General features: G+C 41.7%; 1 protein-coding gene across 1 annotated transcript in view; it reads left to right on the forward strand.

The window, feature by feature from the left end:
* Positions 1-1161: 1161 nt before the first annotated feature.
* Positions 1162-19875, forward strand: part of ntf3 (neurotrophin 3) — a 39726-nt gene continuing 21012 nt past the window's right edge. Inside the window, exon 1 of the mRNA XM_083934932.1 lies at positions 1162-1291. Within this exon, the coding sequence (XP_083791058.1) occupies positions 1274-1291 (18 nt within the window). The 5' untranslated portion in view covers positions 1162-1273. The remainder of the gene's footprint in view (positions 1292-19875) is intronic.

Consider the following 19875-nt stretch of genomic DNA (forward strand, 5'->3'; position numbering starts at 1 on the left):
GTGTTTGCGTACCCTCATCAAGATCCTGGCAGCACTGTTCTGGACGTACTGCAGTCTCTGAATGCTCTTGCCAGAGATCCCGATGAGTAGTGCATTACAGTAATCGAGTCTGGATGAGACAAAGGCATGGACAAGCTACTCTGCATCCGCCAGGGTGAGTGATGGGCGGAGTTTGGAAAGGTGGTAGAAGGATGTCTTACAGATGTGTGTGTGGGAGTCAAAAAAGAGTTGAGGATCCATTTTAACACCTAGGTTAGTGACAGATGTGGAGACGGGGATGTTTTGGCCGGGGAAGGTGGTACTGGTAATGGTGTGCTGAAAAAAGTTTAGCTTCATCCATGCCTCTATCTCCTCCAGGCCGGTGTTCAGTGTGGATGTTGGCAGGGAAGCAGAAAAGGTTTTTACCTAAGTACATGTGCGCTCTCAAAGTAAAACATAGAAAAGTCTTTGCCCAGGCTTCACATCATAGACTGTATAAAAAAATGGATGTAGCCTTTACATCGTAGCCGCCTATGGGAGTCGCCACATCTTGTCAGACTTTGACTCTGCCTCATTTCCTCTTACCAAAAAAGGGCATGTATGTGACGCTGGTGGAAGGGGGATACATCCATCTGGCTGACGTTTACCTCTTAGGCAGAGTGAGGGCCAGTGGCTAGCTGTCACTCAAGAGGCCACGCCCCTTGACAACCACAACAATCCTGAATTTGCCATCTCCTGTTTCTTTTTCTTCTTTTCTATCAATTAAACGGTTTATTTCTAATTGTATTCATAAGGGCGTCTGTGATTCATGAAGGTTTTTTTTAATTATTATTCTCAAAGGAATACATCCATGTTTGATTGGAAACTTAAAATCTTGGGGAACCTGCCTTATGTCAGCCAGCACTACATAATGATGTACAGGTTGTTTTAGTCACGCACGCACACGCGCACGCTCCTAATCGGTGCCCTAATTCATGTCAGCAGGCTTGCTCCGCTGACAGACAGGGGCAGCATGCATGCGCCAAGAGCCATCTGTCCTGTAACAGAAAGAGCGACGTAGATTATGTTGTCCAGAGAGAGAGAGAGAGAGAGAGAGAGAGAGAGAGAGAGAGAGAGAGAGAGAGAGAGAGAGAGAGAGAGAGAATTACGCACACCCTGATCCTCTCCACACAGAACCAGTGTAGCGCACAGACGGGCGGCAGCCCTCAGACAGTGGGAAGTTTTCGCCAAAGGATTCTGTCTAAAATTTAATCACCTTCATGTCGACTTTGTCGGATACCAACCCGCCGATGCTATGGTTACCTTTATTACGGTAGGAACTGCTTTACTCATTTTTTCTCTGGTGCTTCTTGGAGCATTCTCTGTCTCTGAAGAACAATGTGGGGAATCTGACACGAGTGTAGTGACAGAGACCGACCCAAAGTGTTCAATATGTCCAGCTAACTTCAAAAGATGACAACGATTCACAAGGTTGTACTGAAAGTGCATCAGATCGTGTGAATAAAAGCTTTGGCGCTACTGGAGTTACATCTTGAATAGCTTGCCAAAGTTTTGGAAATAGCTCATTTGGCACCACAGAGGCGTCTAAAGTGGCCTTGCACATTTACTTCACTTGTACAACGGAGGAGTTGCGTGATGTGCTCAGAGGCTTATTTCCTCCCCTAAGCTTGAGCTTTGGCAGGTTAAAAAAAAAGTAGAATGTGAGACACAACGCGCCGCCTCAAGGCAAACAAACCAGTGCGGACAAACTCACTTCTTCCACTTTTCTCTCCCTCACTGTGCACAGGTAGACACAAGGGTTGGGTCCGTCCCACGCTCGTTTACGCACACAAACACCAGAGCCTCCAGCCTTTTTCGCATGCACTCGGGAGTCTTGCTCTTCTCAAAGGCGTGTGCGGCGTGTTCGGGGAAGCGGAACTGGCTCAGTGCGCACGGAACTGTTATGGTTCAGCTTGTATCTTTGGATTACCGACGCGCTAATTGTGCCTCGGCTCTCGCTGTTAGTGGGAGTGAAAGCTGATATGTCACAGTTGACTCCCGACACAAAGGCGGTCTATGCGTTGAATCGGCCTTCTGTCCCTCCCTGCGCGTCCCTTGCATGCGTGCATATTTGTTTGTGTATGCATGTAAACTATAGCCTGTGTGCGCACAAGGTGGAGAAAGTGGAGCGTCTCTGTGCGCGCAAAGGTCTTTCTGAACAAATGCTAAACTAAATAATGTATCATGTTTGTAAGACGCGAGTGTCGTGATAATTAGGGGGCAAAACTTTTAGGTTAGGTCTAATAAAATGAGACGTTTTAACCCGTTTGTGGAGCTGGGGTGTGCAAGGTTGGGGTTAATGTGTGTTTTGCATTATGTGATTGCATGTGAGGGTGCATTTTATACCTCGTTGCCCCCCCCCACCCAGCCGCCCAGGACTAAATTTTCCTATCAGACAGCAGAATTTGAATGTTGGAGCTGTTGATGGGAATAAAGCCAAAAAGCCCAGTAACCCCGAATTATCTGCTGCGTGCGTGCGTGCCCGTGCGTCTAGTCTGATAACAAAACATGGAAACAATCCTGCATAATGGCCCGAGCAGAGCTCCGGTGCAGTTGGCCCTGCCTGATATGACATGTGGTCTGGGCAGCTTTGCGTAATGGCGCGCATCTGTGGGCGTCTTGGGCCCTTGGTGGATGTTTCCCTGCTGCTGTGGGAGTCCGCTTATGTTTGTGCGTGCGTGCACTCAGAGGCCGCAGAAGCAGCTGTTGCAGCGGCGGATTTGACGCAGGGCTCCTCCTGACATCCAGGCACACAGCAGGACAAGAAAATTAGGACGCAAGGAAGGAGGCGAGCAAGGGGCCGGTTTCATTCCGCAGCCATCTCCCTTCATGGGCACTTGAGTAAAAAAAAGTCCTTCCAGGAACCCTGAGAAAAGCCTTCTACAGCTGCTCTGTTGCATGCATGTTAGAGCTCCAGGTTCAGTGCAGCTGTGGCACCTCAGTTTAACAACGTTCATTTTGTGTTTTACTGCAGGAGAAGGGAGAAAAAAATAGGAGCAAGGGATGTGAACAGATTAGGGGCTGAGCTCTTGGGAAGAACATAAAGCAGATAGGGGCAGAAAGGGGCCAACATGGCTCCCAGGTGGTTTAATAAACTGATAATGTTACTATGGAGAGTTCCTGTTGTCCCCTTTTGCTCCGCATTCCAATCTTTTTTGTGCTTTTGTGCTATCCAGCTCCCCGCCTGTCTGCTTTACTCTTCCTCTCCTGTTCCACAGTCGCTTTTTTATTGATGTTGCAGGACTTGTCTGGCAACAGCAGATGACGTACATAAACATCATTAATTACCAGACAAATGTGAGGAAAAGACCGATGAGTCACTGTAGAGGAGACAGTGACAAAGTGCAGAAGTCAGGGATGAAGACTGAAACGTGTTTAAAGATACACACTGCACAGTGAAAGACACCCTTTTGATTTTCACTCTCGGTGTTGCACTTTTGGTGTTGTGCATCTTGCTCCGTCAAGTACTCTCCTTGCTAATTAGAGGTTTAAACAAACAGAGGTTGGATGTGAGGTAATTTTCTCTTTTCCTGTGTACCATTTAACTCTGGCTGAGGCTCTAATCCAGTGAAAACCATCACACACTGAAAGAGGAAACCACAGTCTTGCATTCATTTGGGTTTGTGACACCGCCAGAGGGACGGTCTGGAACTTGAACCTGTTACAGAAATCTGTTTGCTCATTATCGCTCCATCTCTCCTCATGCTGTGTCACAAGTAATTCAATTTACACTCAGCATTTCTCCATTCAGAAATATGTACAGTGATTAAATAATGTACCCTGAAGAAGACAGTCATGTGACTATCTTCCCTCACACCTGCTTTTTCATTGTGGTCAGCACCACTCCAACACTTACACCTTCCCCAGTTTGATTATATCATCTAATACAAGATGTCTTGACAGTTTAGCCAAGGGACAGCATGATGAGGAATGTATTTCACCAAAAAATAAGTTCCACAGTCTGTTTAATCTTAATATGTGGCCGGTCCATCAAATCAAGATATCTTCTGAAGTTTCTTTAGTACACAGTTTTCTCAATCTGTTTTACCAGACAGAGTTTCAGAGCTGGTCACACAGTTACTTTGGAATGTAATCATCAGATTTGTTCAGCTCATACAACCGAGATCAGATAAACTTCACCATGTACTTTTCTCCATTGTAAGTGCATTAAATAAAGCTGCTCATGACCACTGTGAACAGGAGGAGTGTCCCCAAAGACATTTAAGTCAAAAGCAACTGGACTTGGTTATTTTTCTTAAAAGACGTTTCACCTCTCATCAAAGAGGCTTCATCAGTTCATTTACGCATCCAACCAGGCTGGGACTGTTCCAAAGGTCTGGTGTGGAGATCCAGAACCGCAATAGAGGTTAAATAACTGAGGTGAAAAAAGCAAGTCCAGTTGCTTTTGAGTTAAATGTCTTTGGGGATAACGCTGACCTGGACAAATGAGAATATTCACAGGCTAACTGGAGGAGTGATTACAGCGAGCCAAACTACGTCACTATTGTTTTAAGATGGTCTTGGAAAATTTAATTTCATTGAAATTTGCTAACCAGACTCTCACGACCCAGAGATCATCTGATTTAGATCCAGATCCAAATTCATATGGGACACTTTCATGTTGTGGACAGAATTGTGCTGCATCTGGAATAAGATGCATCTCAGCTACTGCCATCTTGGGACAGGGTTCAGACCCTTTCTGACCATAGACTGTATGTAAAGACTCATAGAAAAATACTTTTCTGCTGCTTTTAGATGTTCTGTTGAAAGGAATACCAAAACTAAGGAACATGGAATTTCATTTCACAGACGAGAAGATGTTTTTAATATTTTACTGTTACAAACCTGGTGAATTTGATACATCACAAGAGGAGGTCCTAGTCCTCCTTTAACATAAAGTTAAGTGACTGTTCTGATACTACATCAAGCGAACACTAGCTTACATCAGATATTTAGTAATTAGTAATATATCAGTAAGATGCTGAAAATGATGTTTGTCATGAAAGTTATTCAAGGCGGAACTGCAGTTCCTCAAACGGCCACTTGAGGCGTTCTCCATGAGTCAATCCCCATAGACCACATTGTTAAAATAGCCAAACATTACAGCAGAAATAAACACGCTCATCTCATCCGCGGAAGACGCCATGTTGTTGACACTGAACAAAAGCTTCTCGTTTCATAACACTTAAATCCGCCTCAAAACCAACGTTTTGGATGTTCTCTGTCGCACGTTACCAGAGTTATCTGCGAGTAAAATACAATAAAGCTTGCGAGATCAGGATGGTCTCACGAGGCTACAAGTATCCTGTATCACATATACAAACATGGCATTTGTAACAAACCAAACCGCTTGGAATTCGGTTGAAAATTCAGCTAGGAATGATGATTTTAATAGTAGATGCATTAAGAGAAGTGACTCCCCGCCTAATGAAGTCAGTCACATTGACGTATCTCTCCAACGGACAGCAGCAGCCAATGCGGCGTGAGAGTGAATTATCAAATTGCCACCATCTTTCACAGCTAGTTTGTACAGTTAGACCCACATCACCCCTCGTCCTTGAGGTCCGCCCGTTTCCACTTACTGTATCACTGCAACTCTAAAACCACTTCAATATTTCTCCAGGTTGTTTCTGCCTTTCAAGGGTTTTGTAATTAAAGTCAAGTGGAGCTCAAGTACTTTTCTAATAGATTTGTGTCAAAATATGTTTGCAAGACATCTGGGGTCAAGCACCTAAAGGGTTGGTAGGGCCTTTCTCTAGCAGGTTAGCGAACATGATTGATATTTCCAAGAATTGAGAGTTGAGAGGATTGAGAGGATTGCAATTTGAAGTGGTCCTCAAACCTAAATACGAAAATGTATTTAGATTCTCCATTCAAAATGATGAGAGGGGCAAAAGATGTTTAGCCTGTGTTTAGGAACAAAACTTTGGATTTCTTTCCATATATTCAAGCTGTATTCTATATGGCTGCCGTTTCACCGCCCCACCAGCTCCGAGATGGTTTACACATTTAGCCCCAGTGTTTACACGCTGCACTTTCTTATGGCTAGTTAGAGACACACACTGTAAGGATTTGGAGTAGACGGCGTTGTGTGGAAAAAGAAACAGAAGAGTGCAGAAACCCACTTATACACGTCAGGGCATTCATTTCAGGGAATTCATTCCTTTAACCTGTAACCTAAACACTTACCATGATGTCAACAAACCTTCATCTTAACTGAAATTCTAGCCAGCTCTAGGGAAACATACGTTTCTCTCCTGTTCTTTCCCATAATTCCCTAAGACAGAGCAGATAGAGATCATGTGGTTCAAGGTGAGACTCGGCCTTCCCAGCACCTCGGTCATATGACGGTCCTCTTTCTGTCCGGTTTGAAGCAGTAATCTGCCTTTCTGTCTCAACGATTTTCTTTATCTCCCTCGCGTTCACTGTCCGGATCTTTATGTCCCTCATTTTCCCCCCTCTCTCTGTACATCCCTCCCTCCTGCCCCAGCCTGTTCTTCTTTCCACTCTCTCCCGTTTCCACATTAAAGGTAGACTCAGTGACCTCCTGATAGCATCCCATCCTGATACAGCTGATGACCGATAGTGTCCACTGGGATGAATTCCCGTACTTCATTTACTTCTATACCTCTTCTAGATTTGGTGATTATGTAGGTTTTAACCTCGTGATAGATTTATATATGTATGTTGGTGTGCATCTTTTATACCCACATTTTCATCATCTTAAGCCTTTGGTGTCTTAATAACACATTTACGGGTGACTAATCTCAGTGGTTGCATCCTTGTTAAATTGCAAGTTTTTCTGACTCAAAAATCATAATTCAAAAATGTTTATTTATGTTAATTTAATGAATGAACTGGAGACTCATTACAGTTAAATTCATTCATTCATTCATCTTCAACCGCTTATCCCGGGGTCGGGGTCGCGGGGGTGCTGGAGCCGATCCCAGCTGACATCGGGCGTGAGGCGGGGTACACCCTGGACAGGACGCCAGTCTATCACAGGGCACATAGAGACGTACAGAGACAGACAACCATTCACACCTACGGGCAATTTTAGACTCATCAATTAAATGATGTAGTTAATTTATTCAAATGCAGGTTTGGATCTTCAGCATTGGGAGCTCAAATCTGTATGTTATATCCTATGTATTTAATTTAAATTCAGCTGCCCATAAAACATTTATAAGCCCGGAAAGTGGTTTAAGCATTTACTGTATCAATACCAAGAGTTGAAGTATTCACATCCTTTACTTGAGTAAAAATACAAACACATTAAATTACAAGTAAGTTAAGTTAAAGAACTATTATAAAAAAATGTATGACTGATATATTATTATAGGTAATGTGTAGATTGATAAATATATAGATAGTTAAAAATAGATTGTTAATACCAATGTACAGTGGTGGAAGAAGTACTCAGATCTTTGACCTAAGTGTTTCTACATTTTTATCTGAAACTTAACTAGAGCTGTCAGTAATGAAGCGCAATAAAAAGTGCATGTTTCCATCTGAAATGGAGTAAAGTAGATGTATAAAATAAGATAAAATGGAGTACCTCAAAATATTACCTCAGACAAGTCGCACATGTGCTCCTGTGGAGGAGTCAGGTGGGTGTCAAATGAGTCAGCCTTATCCATATGCTTATGTGCTAAAGGATTATATTTAGTGATAATGTCAGATTAGGATCTGGGGCCTTTTGCCAGTAAAGCGATTATCACTTCCTAATTATTATAACTATGAAACTAAAACCTGACTTGTTAGTTTCAGCAGAGATTTACACCATCTGATTGATTTACTAATAACCTGCAGTGCTCCCCAGATCAGCTAAATAAATAAAAGTCCATTGTAAAGTTTTCTAAGATATGGCCACATATTGTTACTGTCTTTCCCTTCTCTTAAATCACCTCCATGAAAAAGCCTGAAAAACCAGCTTTGTGTTAAAGGATCTTGTGTTTCGCACGGATGATTCCTTTGCAGCAGTGATACCAGAGGTATGTTTCAGCGATGGATTCCCTCCTAATGCTTAAGTAAAGCACCAGCGTGTCTCAGATGGTTTGTCTGAAACTACCTGTTGTGTAATCACAGCTCACAGACTCAGGAACGCCCATCTTCATTTTCTCCTTAAAGAATGAGATGCCTATAGGTGACATCTGTGTGGACTGATGTGTCAGGTTAATGGTCACCTTTGATATTTGAGCTTACAGATGTTGAGAGGGCCTGAGGCTGAAACTTACTGCTCAGAGTCCGAACCACACACTCACAACCCACGCACAAACCAAATCCCTTCTTGTCCTCTCATTTGGTTAAACCCTAACCCTAACATGAGACTAATCCTAACTTTAATCCTCACCCTGAAGCAAGAATCTTAACCCTAAACATGGCCCTTGAGGATGTGAGGATTGCACAATATCCCCAGGGGTCTCAAATCACTCACTTAAATGGATTATTTTGCTCAAATCATAAAAGAAATACTTAATTCTCCAGTTTAAAAAAAAGAAAACTTTATAGGTGCGGCCATAATCAGATAGATTACTGCAGAAGCTCTGTCTAAATACTGACGTTATGATGTTAAATCAGTATAACTTTTGACAAAAGTTAGGTGATGATGCACTCGAAAGCAAAGTGTGCCACTGTGGTGCATTCATGTGCTGGTTTGAAAGGTCTGGGGATGGGCAGCAGAGGTCCAAACCAAAGAGAACAAATCTTAGGTTTGCCACTTTCTACAGAATTTATTTCATAATCCTTGCTTGTCTATGTGGAGTCTTTATTCGACTTCCTTAACATTACCTTCACTCTCAACAGACTCTGCTAGTGTCAGAAACTTGTTGAGAATAAACACAAGTACTCAGTCCCACTTCTTGAGGTCTCCACGGCTATCTTTGTTGTGCCATTACGGCTGAGCCACACATCTTGCATGAGCAATGTCTGACAGAGGACCCCTGAAACTGCTGCATCTCGCATGTGTGTGGTCTCCACACACTAGAGCAGTGCCTGGCTTTCTACACTGAGTTTTGCCTGTGATAATATCCATAATAATATAATGTTGATGTCATTATAGATGTAATATATATTTGTTTTAGACACAAAAGACTATTGAAGAAAGTGTTCAGTTGAGTACAAATATTTTTTTCCATGTCTGTGACATATTTTTCATATATACACATTAAAACTGCTATGACAGTCAAAAGACCATTCACTATCTGTTTTTGCTGAAAACCGTGCAAGTGGCGTAGTAAAAATAAGCGAGACTTCTAATCTCTAGGTGTTCCGCAGCCGACACGCAGCTGAGCTGCGCTGCTCAGGGCGGCTTTGTGGCTGCTCCGATCTGTTAACATGGGTGCCGAAAACAAAAGCAACAGGTTCAGCAAGATGTGTTGCCTGGTCGCAACCCTGTAGTTACGTGTAGTTTGAGGAGTAGCTTCGGAGCCTATGTTTGTAGCTGCCTTAAGTACTGTGTAACTCCTTAATGTAGAAGTGTAAATTAAGCTAAAAAAGTTTCAAGGTCAGAGTGGTGGGTGGGATTTTCATTTGTCCCCGCTTTATTGTAGAAAATCCTTCATGTTATGAAGGTTTGCAGACTTAGAGTTTCAGTGTTGTTGCTTGGTGAGGGATGTGAATTCTGATTTTCACGCTCAGAACTGATTGGATGATAATATGTAGACAAGCATTAGATCAACCAAATTAATCATTTAAAAAAGCTTAACTCAAAACCTGTTTTTGTGCATTTTTAGGTAAGTCTGACATGTCTGTTGCTACTGTTTTGTGATTAATATTGTGTCTTATCCATCTTAATATGGTCATTTTGTGGTTTTACAAGCTCCTCTATTAAGTACAAAATGTTTTGTTCTGGAGTTTTCTACTGAAGCACGTGATTCATTTTAGAACTATAGTTTCACTGTCACACCTCAGCACTGAACTGACAAGAGCCTTATGGTTGGTAAAACGATTAGTCAGACCAGAGGGAAAGAAAACCCAACCTCATAATTTCACTTAGATAGGGAATAGCATGACGTGTTGCAATAGTGTGTGTGGCAGGACACTAGTGGTTAGTTTGTTTACATACTGTATACAGCCTTGCCAAACACAAATGAGAAATATGATAACAGACAAATCATGACCTCCTTTGTACTAGAAGTTGATTGCATGAGAGAGCTGAAGAGTCAACAGAGCAGGTAACTTGCAGATGCAAATGAAGTCTTCATAGTAAATTCAAATATCTGCATTCATTCAAATGTATAAATACAGTAAACAATAGTGCAACTTCCAATGCATGTCGGTGCTTTTCCATGCCTTATTTTCAGATGTACTTTAAAAGTAGTGCTGTTCCCTCAATAAAAGAAAAAGCTTTTATTTTGGAAAGATTTTGGACATTCTGAGATGGCTTTTGAAATAATGATACTTTGCACCAAACACTTTTTGATGATATTTCAAACACTACACCACCTGACAGCTGCAACCAACATTTAATTTCTCATTAATGCCATTGTACTTGTGCTGACATGGAGCACATTTTAGCCCATCTACTTGTCTCTACGATTAGTAATCACTTCTGTGATAGAAGATGTCAAACTTGAAAGCACGCAATAATATTCTTCAAATGTAATATTCTAACCTCGTTTGTGGTAACTAAATATAAAGAATGTAATACATGAGATTATAGTATCAGTCGTGTTTTCCTTCAATTGTGGAGCGAATTTTAAGCAAACATTGTTGCAAAACAGGTCATCAACTGGTTTGGAGTAAATAAATGTGGCTACAGCGTAGTTTGGTCAGAAGTTGGCTACACCTGGGTGCAGTCTGGCAGAATCATGGCTGCAGTCCGGCAGAATCATGGCTGTCACTCTGAATCACAAATGTCAACCTCATGGTGGCGCTAGATAAAAATTCAGAGGATCATCATCAAGTAGGATTCATCCTCTGGGACCGATGAACATCTGTTCAAATTGTTATGACAATCCATCCAGTTTAAGTCTGGACTAAAGTATCGGACTGACAGACCGACTGACAGGTAGAGAGACGGACTGACATTCCCATTCCTACAGCCATGTCATGGCTAGAAAATCTAGTTTGTGCATGCAGAGAGCTCACTTTAATTTGTTCTGCCCTGGGCTTGGTATTCCAGTTAGGACATCATAGATATGTGACAGTCAGATATAATGAAATGTGTCAGTTTGTGCTGCTTGGATGCCCAGTGTTGGCACAGCATAAAAGTATCAAAATGAAAGATAAATAACTACTCCTTACTTTAGTCTGCTTGTACTTTAAAGTAGTTTGAATCCAAAGTTCCCCAGGGTTCTTCGATATTTCACAAAGCATATTCAGTCCAGAGGACTCCTCATTCACTAAGAGGAAATCACAAACAACCCTAAAATGGCTGTTGATGATAATCTGCCTTGTAATCTCGTCAATCATTTTGAAACCTTTATTGATAATGAGCTGTTAAAATGGTTTTGCTTCTTATTGTTTGATGCACTAACCCTGAAACTGACTTTTTCTTTAATAATGTCCTACCTTTTGTGCACAAGTTGGGCAAGAAGTAAAAGCTGTCGTTGTTTGCACCTCTCACTATCAGCCATTATGGTAGTCTGATAATTATGAGGCTTCTTACCTGCTGATTGTTAACGAGCTGTCGGACATGTAAGAGGCTGACTATTTGCTGCATTTGACTTGTCAGTAGCCTTATTACTCCTTGTTTGATATTAAAATCAGTGACACTGGTCCATATTTGGATATGGTAACATACCTCCTACAGCATTTCTATCAAGAATTCCCTGCAACCCAAAAACACCCTAGACCCAAGACAGACAATCACAGTTTCTTACTTATCACATTCCTTAATAAAAGTTGGTCTCTTCTGAGAATAGGTTTTAAGACAAAATTTTTAACTTTTAGTGCTATTTAGGAGTTCTCCTAGAGGTAAGATCAAAAGTTCTTTGAAAACTGCCTCCAGTGTGACTGGAGGTCTGATGTGTCCTGGCAAGACGATAAAATTCAATCTGTGTGTTTATTTAATTATTTAAGTGCTTAAATGCTGACTTGGATGGAGAACATTTGCTGTTTTTTTTTGGTGGAGCGAGAGGGTGGGGGGAACGTTCCAGCAAGTGTTTCGTCCGATTTGAAATAATAATCCCCTCTTATAAAGTGATCACTGACTGTAGAGTCAGGGAAATATTTTTTAAAACTGCCCATTCAGCGCCATGAAAACAGGTTCTGACATACTGAGTACAGTGTCAGGAAACGTATTTACAGGCAACCCCTAATATCTTTAAAAACGCCTGGTCACCACACAGAAAACCGTGGTCCAATCACTTTACTGTCAGCAGATGCTGCTCAGATCGGCCAAAACAACACAGAAACAAGTTGTAAAGCTTTCCATTTGTCAAACCAAAGTGAAACCAAATCTACGGCAAAACTCAGATCAGAAAGCTAATCAAGCCTGCTGTTTAGCAAAAGCAAAGGTACAGGTCAGGATGTGTCTCTTAGATTGAGAAATGAAAGCTTTGAGTTATTAGGGCACAAAGTGCTCACTTGCCGTGGCTTGAACACTTCGTATCGCGCCAAAATCTTATTTGGGTAAACTGGAATGACATACAGCAGGTGAGACAGGATGCTTCCCTTTACTGCAGCCCAACGTGTATAATATTTTTAAACTTGTGTTTACGGTTGTGTTTTTCCATTGCGTTCACTACAGTCTCTACTATTGCGCCTGTAAAACTGTAGATGAATTGTTTTAAGTTAGTGAAATGACACATTTCACTATCAGAATTTGATCATTTAAGTCTGATAACATTTGGTAAGTCTAGAGGAGCTGGAAATTCCTAACACACTTGCACACAATCAAACTTCATTTCCGGCAGTTTTGCATTCATGTGCACAGACATTCATTCATTCATCTTCATCCGCTTATCCCGAGGTTGGGGTCACGGGGATGCTGGAGCCAATCCCAGCTGACATCGGGCGTGAGGCGGGGTACACCCTGGACAGGACACCAGTCTATCACAGGGCACATAGAGACAGACAACCATTCACACCTACGGGCAATGTTTTAGAATCATTAATTAACCTAACGGAGTAAACCTACGCAGACACGGGGAGAACATGCAAACTACGCACAGAAAGGCCCAGGCCGGGATGCGAACCTGTAACCTTCTTGCTGTGAGGCGACAGTGCTAACCACTACACCATCGGGAAGCATAGAAATTGGTTCAGGGATGCTTTTATCCAAAGTGCCTGAACTTGTTTGTAGCATTCTCACAGACAAACAAGACAAACAGTTAGTGTAATCCATCCAATTATCGCTGTAATTGCTGCCATTTTTCTTTCTAACTATAGGATACAGGCAGTTAAAGTCATTTTCAGTTCTGAGTCAGATGACCAACAATGTCGGGGAGAACCAAACAGCAGAACAGATCCTATCGCGAAGAAATTCCTCATGACTTTTGTTCCGGAAGCTCAGTAATTTTGTGTTGTTGCTGTTGATGTTGTTGACACGCTTGTAGAAATGTAGTGCAGTTCATTCTTTATCATATCTCAGGGGAAACTTGGTCATGTGCGTTGCATGCGACAAATTAGGTTAATAGCTCATTTGATCCTTATCAAATCTACCATGCTTTGAGAACCAATAAGTGGTAATTACTCTGCAAGAAGGAGATGTGCCAAGTTAATTTGATCTCTCCCACTTGGCATCCTTTTACTGTATGTGCCACGGTAAAACAAACACAGATTTCAACAGATTAAGGGGGGGGGGGGTCATTTAACTCGTTTGGAACAGTTGTTCTGAAATGGGGAGCGTTTCCCCCTCAAATATTAGTTTGTATAGGCGTATGTGGGATAAAACCAAGATGGCAAAGAAACGGTAGTCTTGGACAGAAAGAAGGAAGCTGACAGGACGGTTCACATGTCTACACTTGACAGAGGTTTTACTGAAGCCTAACTTTTGATTATAAGACCAAGGATCGGTGATGAAGTAAAATGCCTTTTGTTTTTTTGGCAGAAAATGAAGAGGCAAATCTGTCCTGAGGCGAAGTCTTCCAGTAAGATTATCTGATCAATAAGAGAAAAGTTTGCTGTTGCATGGCATTTTGATCCACTTTGTAGCGCTGTTTCAACTTTGTTGTGTGAATGTAAATGAATCAAAATTCAACAATTTATAATTAAAGCCCCTGAATTAGAACAAAGCAAACAAACTACACGTGTGAAAAGGCCCTAAAACTCATAACTGATAGTGATCATGTCAGTATAAATATGGCCTTTTATGTCTTTAAAACATACTCATGTGGTCCCTTGGCCAGCTGAACCTACTAGGAACCCTTAGAGGTGGACGAAATTGCTGCTGGGCCCTGATTAAACCCCATTCCTCACACTCTCTGTCTCTCTCTGTGCAGTGTGTCCGATAATTACTGGAATCTTATCTTGTCCCAGATCTGATGCATGTCGATATGATTAAATAAAATATTTGTGCAAAACTGAAATAATAACGGGCTAAAAACAATATTTTGACATAGAGACCTTCATTAGAAAAGCAGAACCCAACCTAAAATGTGCAACTAAGCTAGACATACAAGCCTATATGTCAGGATTCAAGCAGAGATGGGGACTCGAGTTTGAGACTCAAGCAAGTTGCACTTAAGTCACGCACAACTGTGAGTTGAGACTTAGGACTCTACTCTGCCTTGAGATTTGGGACACGTGCACAATCCTTTTACTTCTCTACTATTTGGAGCATTAACATTAGAGCAGAATGTATGCAGCGTGAGCGGCCACACTCCGCAGATGACACAGAGCACATCACCTGCTGCTGCTGCTGCTACTGCTGCTGCTGCTGACCGGGGTGAAGTTAGTCCTATGTTAGATAGTTATATTCTACAGATATTCACTCCGGTCACAGCCTATCTGAATATCCAACTTAAAACTAACTTCACCCCAGTCAGCTACTGAAGTTTCATTACAGTTTGTCAAATTGTTCGGCTTTAATAACGTCATTCAAAGCCGAAACAAAGAAAAGCTTTCTGATAGGTCAACTTTTAGATTGAAAGTGTTTTCTAGTCGGTGTTGCCACCATCTGCTGGCTAACGCCATTAGAAAACAAAAACATCCTCAATTCCTGATAGTGCTGCTGGACCAGTTTATGGTATGTAGTATAGAGTGCAAAAAAGTTTTGTAGTTTGCCTAGCTACGAAACATGCTCACTAACACGTGTTAGTCATTAGATTCTTTGGAATCTAAAGGAAATCTCTGTTTGGAGGGCTATCTCCCCCTCAGCCCTCCCCCTCAATGCCAGAGGGAACTGAGACACCCCCTACCCCTACACATGAACACACAAAACCAAGGGGTAGGTGCTAAGGGGAAGGGGTGGGGGGTGAAATGGGATTGGGCCTTACACACATTGAAGCAAGGTCAAAGCCACTGTTGAGCCCTCGAGTCTATTCCTGTGTCTGTGATTCTATTAGGCTTGGCACCGGATTAGCTTCCCTGATCTCTGCGGCTGATTTGGGTTGGTTATTATGACCTATTACTGCTCTGTCTCTCTCACTCTCACACATCTCTCATAGAGTGCTTAGATCCCATACTTCTCATTTGTCAGCCTGCTCCTGTGCTCACTCTCTGTTCACACTCGAAGATGTGGGTTGGCGTGATATGACGCGAGGTGGACTTAAATGTAACTCCAGAGTGCTTTCAACAAACAAATGCTGAAACAAAAGTCAGAGGAAGTGGAAAAAAAGAGCATAAACCTCTTCTCAGTGTGTAATCACAATTAGAGTGGAGCTTGTCCGATGTAGGGCATAATGAAAACCACATCAAAGAAATAAAGCATTTGTTTCGTTCACTCTTAGAGCGAACCGCAGAAATCTAACACTGCGGCCAGTCCTGCTGTGTCTGCCAGTGCTGTTGTGTAAGGAGGAGATGGATAAATTTACTTCCCTCTTTCACACGAGGACTAAACAGGTGTGTGTCAACACTGCTGCGCTCGTTTATCCAAAAGGCCGGGCAGGGACAGACATATGCCACTGAGGGTCAGGAGTCTGCAAGTTCGCTTTGCCACCCAAACACTGGAGCATCTGGTTTCACTCATTGGGTCTGCTCCTCTGTTTAAAGTGTGAAATCTTGGATAAACGGAAACATGCCTCAGAGACACCGTGCTTGGTGTGATGTTACCTTCATATTGCGGCCTCTCAGTGTTACGTGGTAACCTATTCTGTTTCAGAGTTTTCCACAGACATTTCATTCAGACTTAAAGCTACATTTGGCAGGAGTCTAAAATCATACTCCAACAATTTTACCTGTCAAAGTCAACGTACTATGCACACAGAATTATTATACCATTAAAAATGTTGTATATAATGTCTTCTTGTGTGCGTTTGACCAGAGATGGTCTAACAGAGGACACTAATGAGTTGCAATGTGTCAGGATAGCTCAGCTTTTGCGGCTTCAAGACCATTGTCTTTTAAAATCAGTCTCCTGCAAGTTCCCCAACTTAATGGAAGATCAATACTGCATTGCTGAAGTAAGTTTTAAACGTAAAAATTAGGGCTGTCACGCAACAAAAAAAACGAATTGATTTTTATCTAAAATAGTCACATATCAATATTTGAGTTGAGTTATAACAGAACAGGTAAACAGTTAAGATAAACACAGTGAATGGACGGCCTAATGTCACTGCACTCTGGCGCGGTACTGGCGGGTCAGTCGTTTCCAAGTCATGCAGCTTCATTCACTGGGCCAAGCAGCATTCTGTATTCTGCTTCCATCATGTTTACAAGGCTACTGTGGACAGCCGATGTTCAGTGATGCATGGGGTCAAGAGGCATCATGGAGCTCAATGAATCTGTTTTTTCTGTAGTTAATTAATAGAAATGAACATGTTATTTTGACAGCATTATTAAAAAAATATATCGGTCAACCTACAAAACAAAATTGGGTTGCAACAAAGGACACTACAGCTTTACTGTGCACTGATGTTTAGGGTGTGTCAAAATTACTTTTCTTTCCACAGGAAGAGCAAAATAAGTCATAAGAGGAAATTCCAAAAATTCCAATTCCCTCTAACAGGATTAAAGGTGTCATTGGGACGTCTCTGATTACACTCAGATTTACTCACTTAAACACATGGTGTGTGTCCTTGAAGCCCTACACACGTGTTGAATCCATTTCCTTCCTCATAAAACTTTTGAAAAAGCTTATTTTCTTTCATCTTCATGGTTTTATTGGCAATGATAGGAAATGAGGGGAGAGAGGTGGAGAATGACATACCTTGAACTGGAGCGGTTTATTGACAGTGTCTTATCCCCTGAGCCAATGGGGCAGCCCCAAATTTAATTTAAAGGAGAACACCACCTAAATGAAGAGTTCCAATATGTTATTATCATTATTAGGAAATGTCTATAAATCTGTTTGAGCATGAGCTGCTCTCCCTTAAAGCCAGAAAGCAGAGAAGTAAGTCTCAAACTTGTGAAGTCATCAAGTACAAAGTGTGGAGCTGCTCCAAAGACAATAATGGACTATTTACAGCCATGCTTATTTGCCTGCAGTCCATTTTCTTGCCTTTGCTGGTGCATCTCTGCATTTTTTGGCATGTTGTAAATCCATGATAATGTGAAAGCATTGCGTGCCTGTGCGTCCCCTCATATGCAAGAACAAACAGATTGGGGACACAGCTGTTCAGTTTACTACACTCAACTTTTCAACATTTTTTGCAGGCACAAGTACAGACTGCCATTGGGAAAATGGTTGGCTCTTACTGATTGGCTTTAAACTATAAAATATTACATTTTATTTAATTTGATATATGCACTCTAATAGTGATCATGTATGTAGAGAATCAACAGGGATATTCCCTCTTTCCTCTCTCCCTGGTGTGTGTAGTGTATGTATGCAAGGTGTGTGTTCACCTTTGTTTTTCGATGTCAGGTGAAGGAATGTGTAACTGTAGGTATGTGCTCTACGTTTGAACTTACACCTACCCCCCCCCCCCACCCCCCCACACACACACACAGCATTTTGACCGCAACACTGCGTACTAATCTTCCCCTTTCCGCACCAGCTTTTTAGCACACCGCACACACACACACACTTTAAAACCACTTTCACACCACACCAAAGACACTCGCTTTTGCAACCACACAAACTAGTTTGCTCAAGGCATAATGCAGATGAGTCACCTGGCTGGAGACGTCAAAACAGTCAGAGGGTAATTCACTGTTATGATTGGGATTCTGCCCTTCCCTTCACTAACCTTAGCACTCCGGGGTGAAGAGAAAGCAAGGAGGGAGGTGGAGAAAGACACAGAGGATGAGCCCCATGTCACAAAAGTGGGGTTTTTAATTTACTCTGTTTGCTCAAATAAATGGGGTGTTAAGCTTTTGGTAATACACTTATTTAATTTCTTGACAAAGAAGAAGATAAATACCACTCCCATGTCTGTAAGGGTCACGGGAATGGGGCTGTTTTCACTCAGCATTGAAAAACTGATGGTAATTAAGTGGGCAACACTCTCTAGCAGCAGTCTAGTTGTGAATTTGTTGTAATCTGCTCAAAGTGATGGTCCGGGCTTGAATATGGTTGTACCAGAACCATGTGAATCATTCCAGGATAACTATGCTTTTCTTCATTGGTTGTTGCGTTATATCTTACCCAGATACTGTACAATAGTGCTATTTTCTGATTGGCTATTGTGTAGCCCCTTTCTTAGTTTTGATTGGCTGGCCGCTGGTAAGTGGCAGCTCGGTTGAACTCTAGGGGAGATGCACTTGATTCCTTTACTTGCAGCCAGAGACAGTTTGGGCACGCTTAAAGCGTGACACTTGAGAGGCCTGGACATACTTGTGCCTATACAAATGAACATTAATATAATATTTTTTTGTTAGCTTAGCTGAGCAGCTTTTGGGGATAACTTAATTTAGCCCATAGACGTGAGTAAAGTGTGGTATCAAGGTTCTAATCCAGCTCTCAGAAAGGCAACTTCGAAGCAAAATTCCCAAAATCTTTAACTATTATTCAAAATTGAGATTTCAAAAAAAGGAGGAACCTGAATGTTTAAGTAAGACCACATTGAGGCTAAAAGGAGTGACGGGAGATAAAAAAGCGATTTCACTGCAGTCACTTGGTGAATTCTCCAAAAATGGTGTTAACCTGGACATGAATAACCAGTTTTTGAGGATTTAATGATCCTATTCAGCATGTGTTTACATGAGCAAAGAGAAATCAGGTTTTTCATATCCCTATATACATAGGCTAATATACGTGCCTCTTTCATTACTGAAAGACAAAACTCTTTTTTCTTCATCACTCAAAAAGTGATACACTTTCTCTGCTGCAAAGCTTGTACTTCGGTTCTGTCTCTTGGCTGAAGCCGATAACCAGGTTAAGGTGTAAACATGCAACAGTATCCCGGATTCTTGTGGAGTAGTCCAGCTAGCATATCCAGGAGTCTGAAAACAGAATATGCTGTTTATATGCTCAAACACATAAACATGATACTCCAAAAACCTGACCATAAACAGGTTATTCATATCCATAGAAACACACTCAAGGTTCCACCATGACCCTGCCACACCTTTCTTTTATCTGTTTGAAAACACATCCGTAAGTAAAGGCATCATCGGAATATCATATTCCATTCAGGTTTCTAATGTAACAATAGTGTGAACGAAGTGCTTAGACAGGTTATTATTTTTTAAAAATCCTTGATAATCTCGACTTGCACCACAGGTTTCCCTTGTTTGGATTCCAATACTTATTAAAGTCCAGGATGTTTCAGGTATTCCTTGGTTTGAAAAACTGCAAAACATTTCTAGCTTTTCTTTCCTGTTAGTAGTTCACTTTCGTTCACTTTATGTGAGCTTTGGATGTGATAC

Source organism: Echiichthys vipera, assembly GCF_963691815.1.
Source record: "Echiichthys vipera genome assembly, chromosome: 20".
NCBI classification, from domain to species: domain Eukaryota; kingdom Metazoa; phylum Chordata; class Actinopteri; order Perciformes; family Trachinidae; genus Echiichthys; species Echiichthys vipera.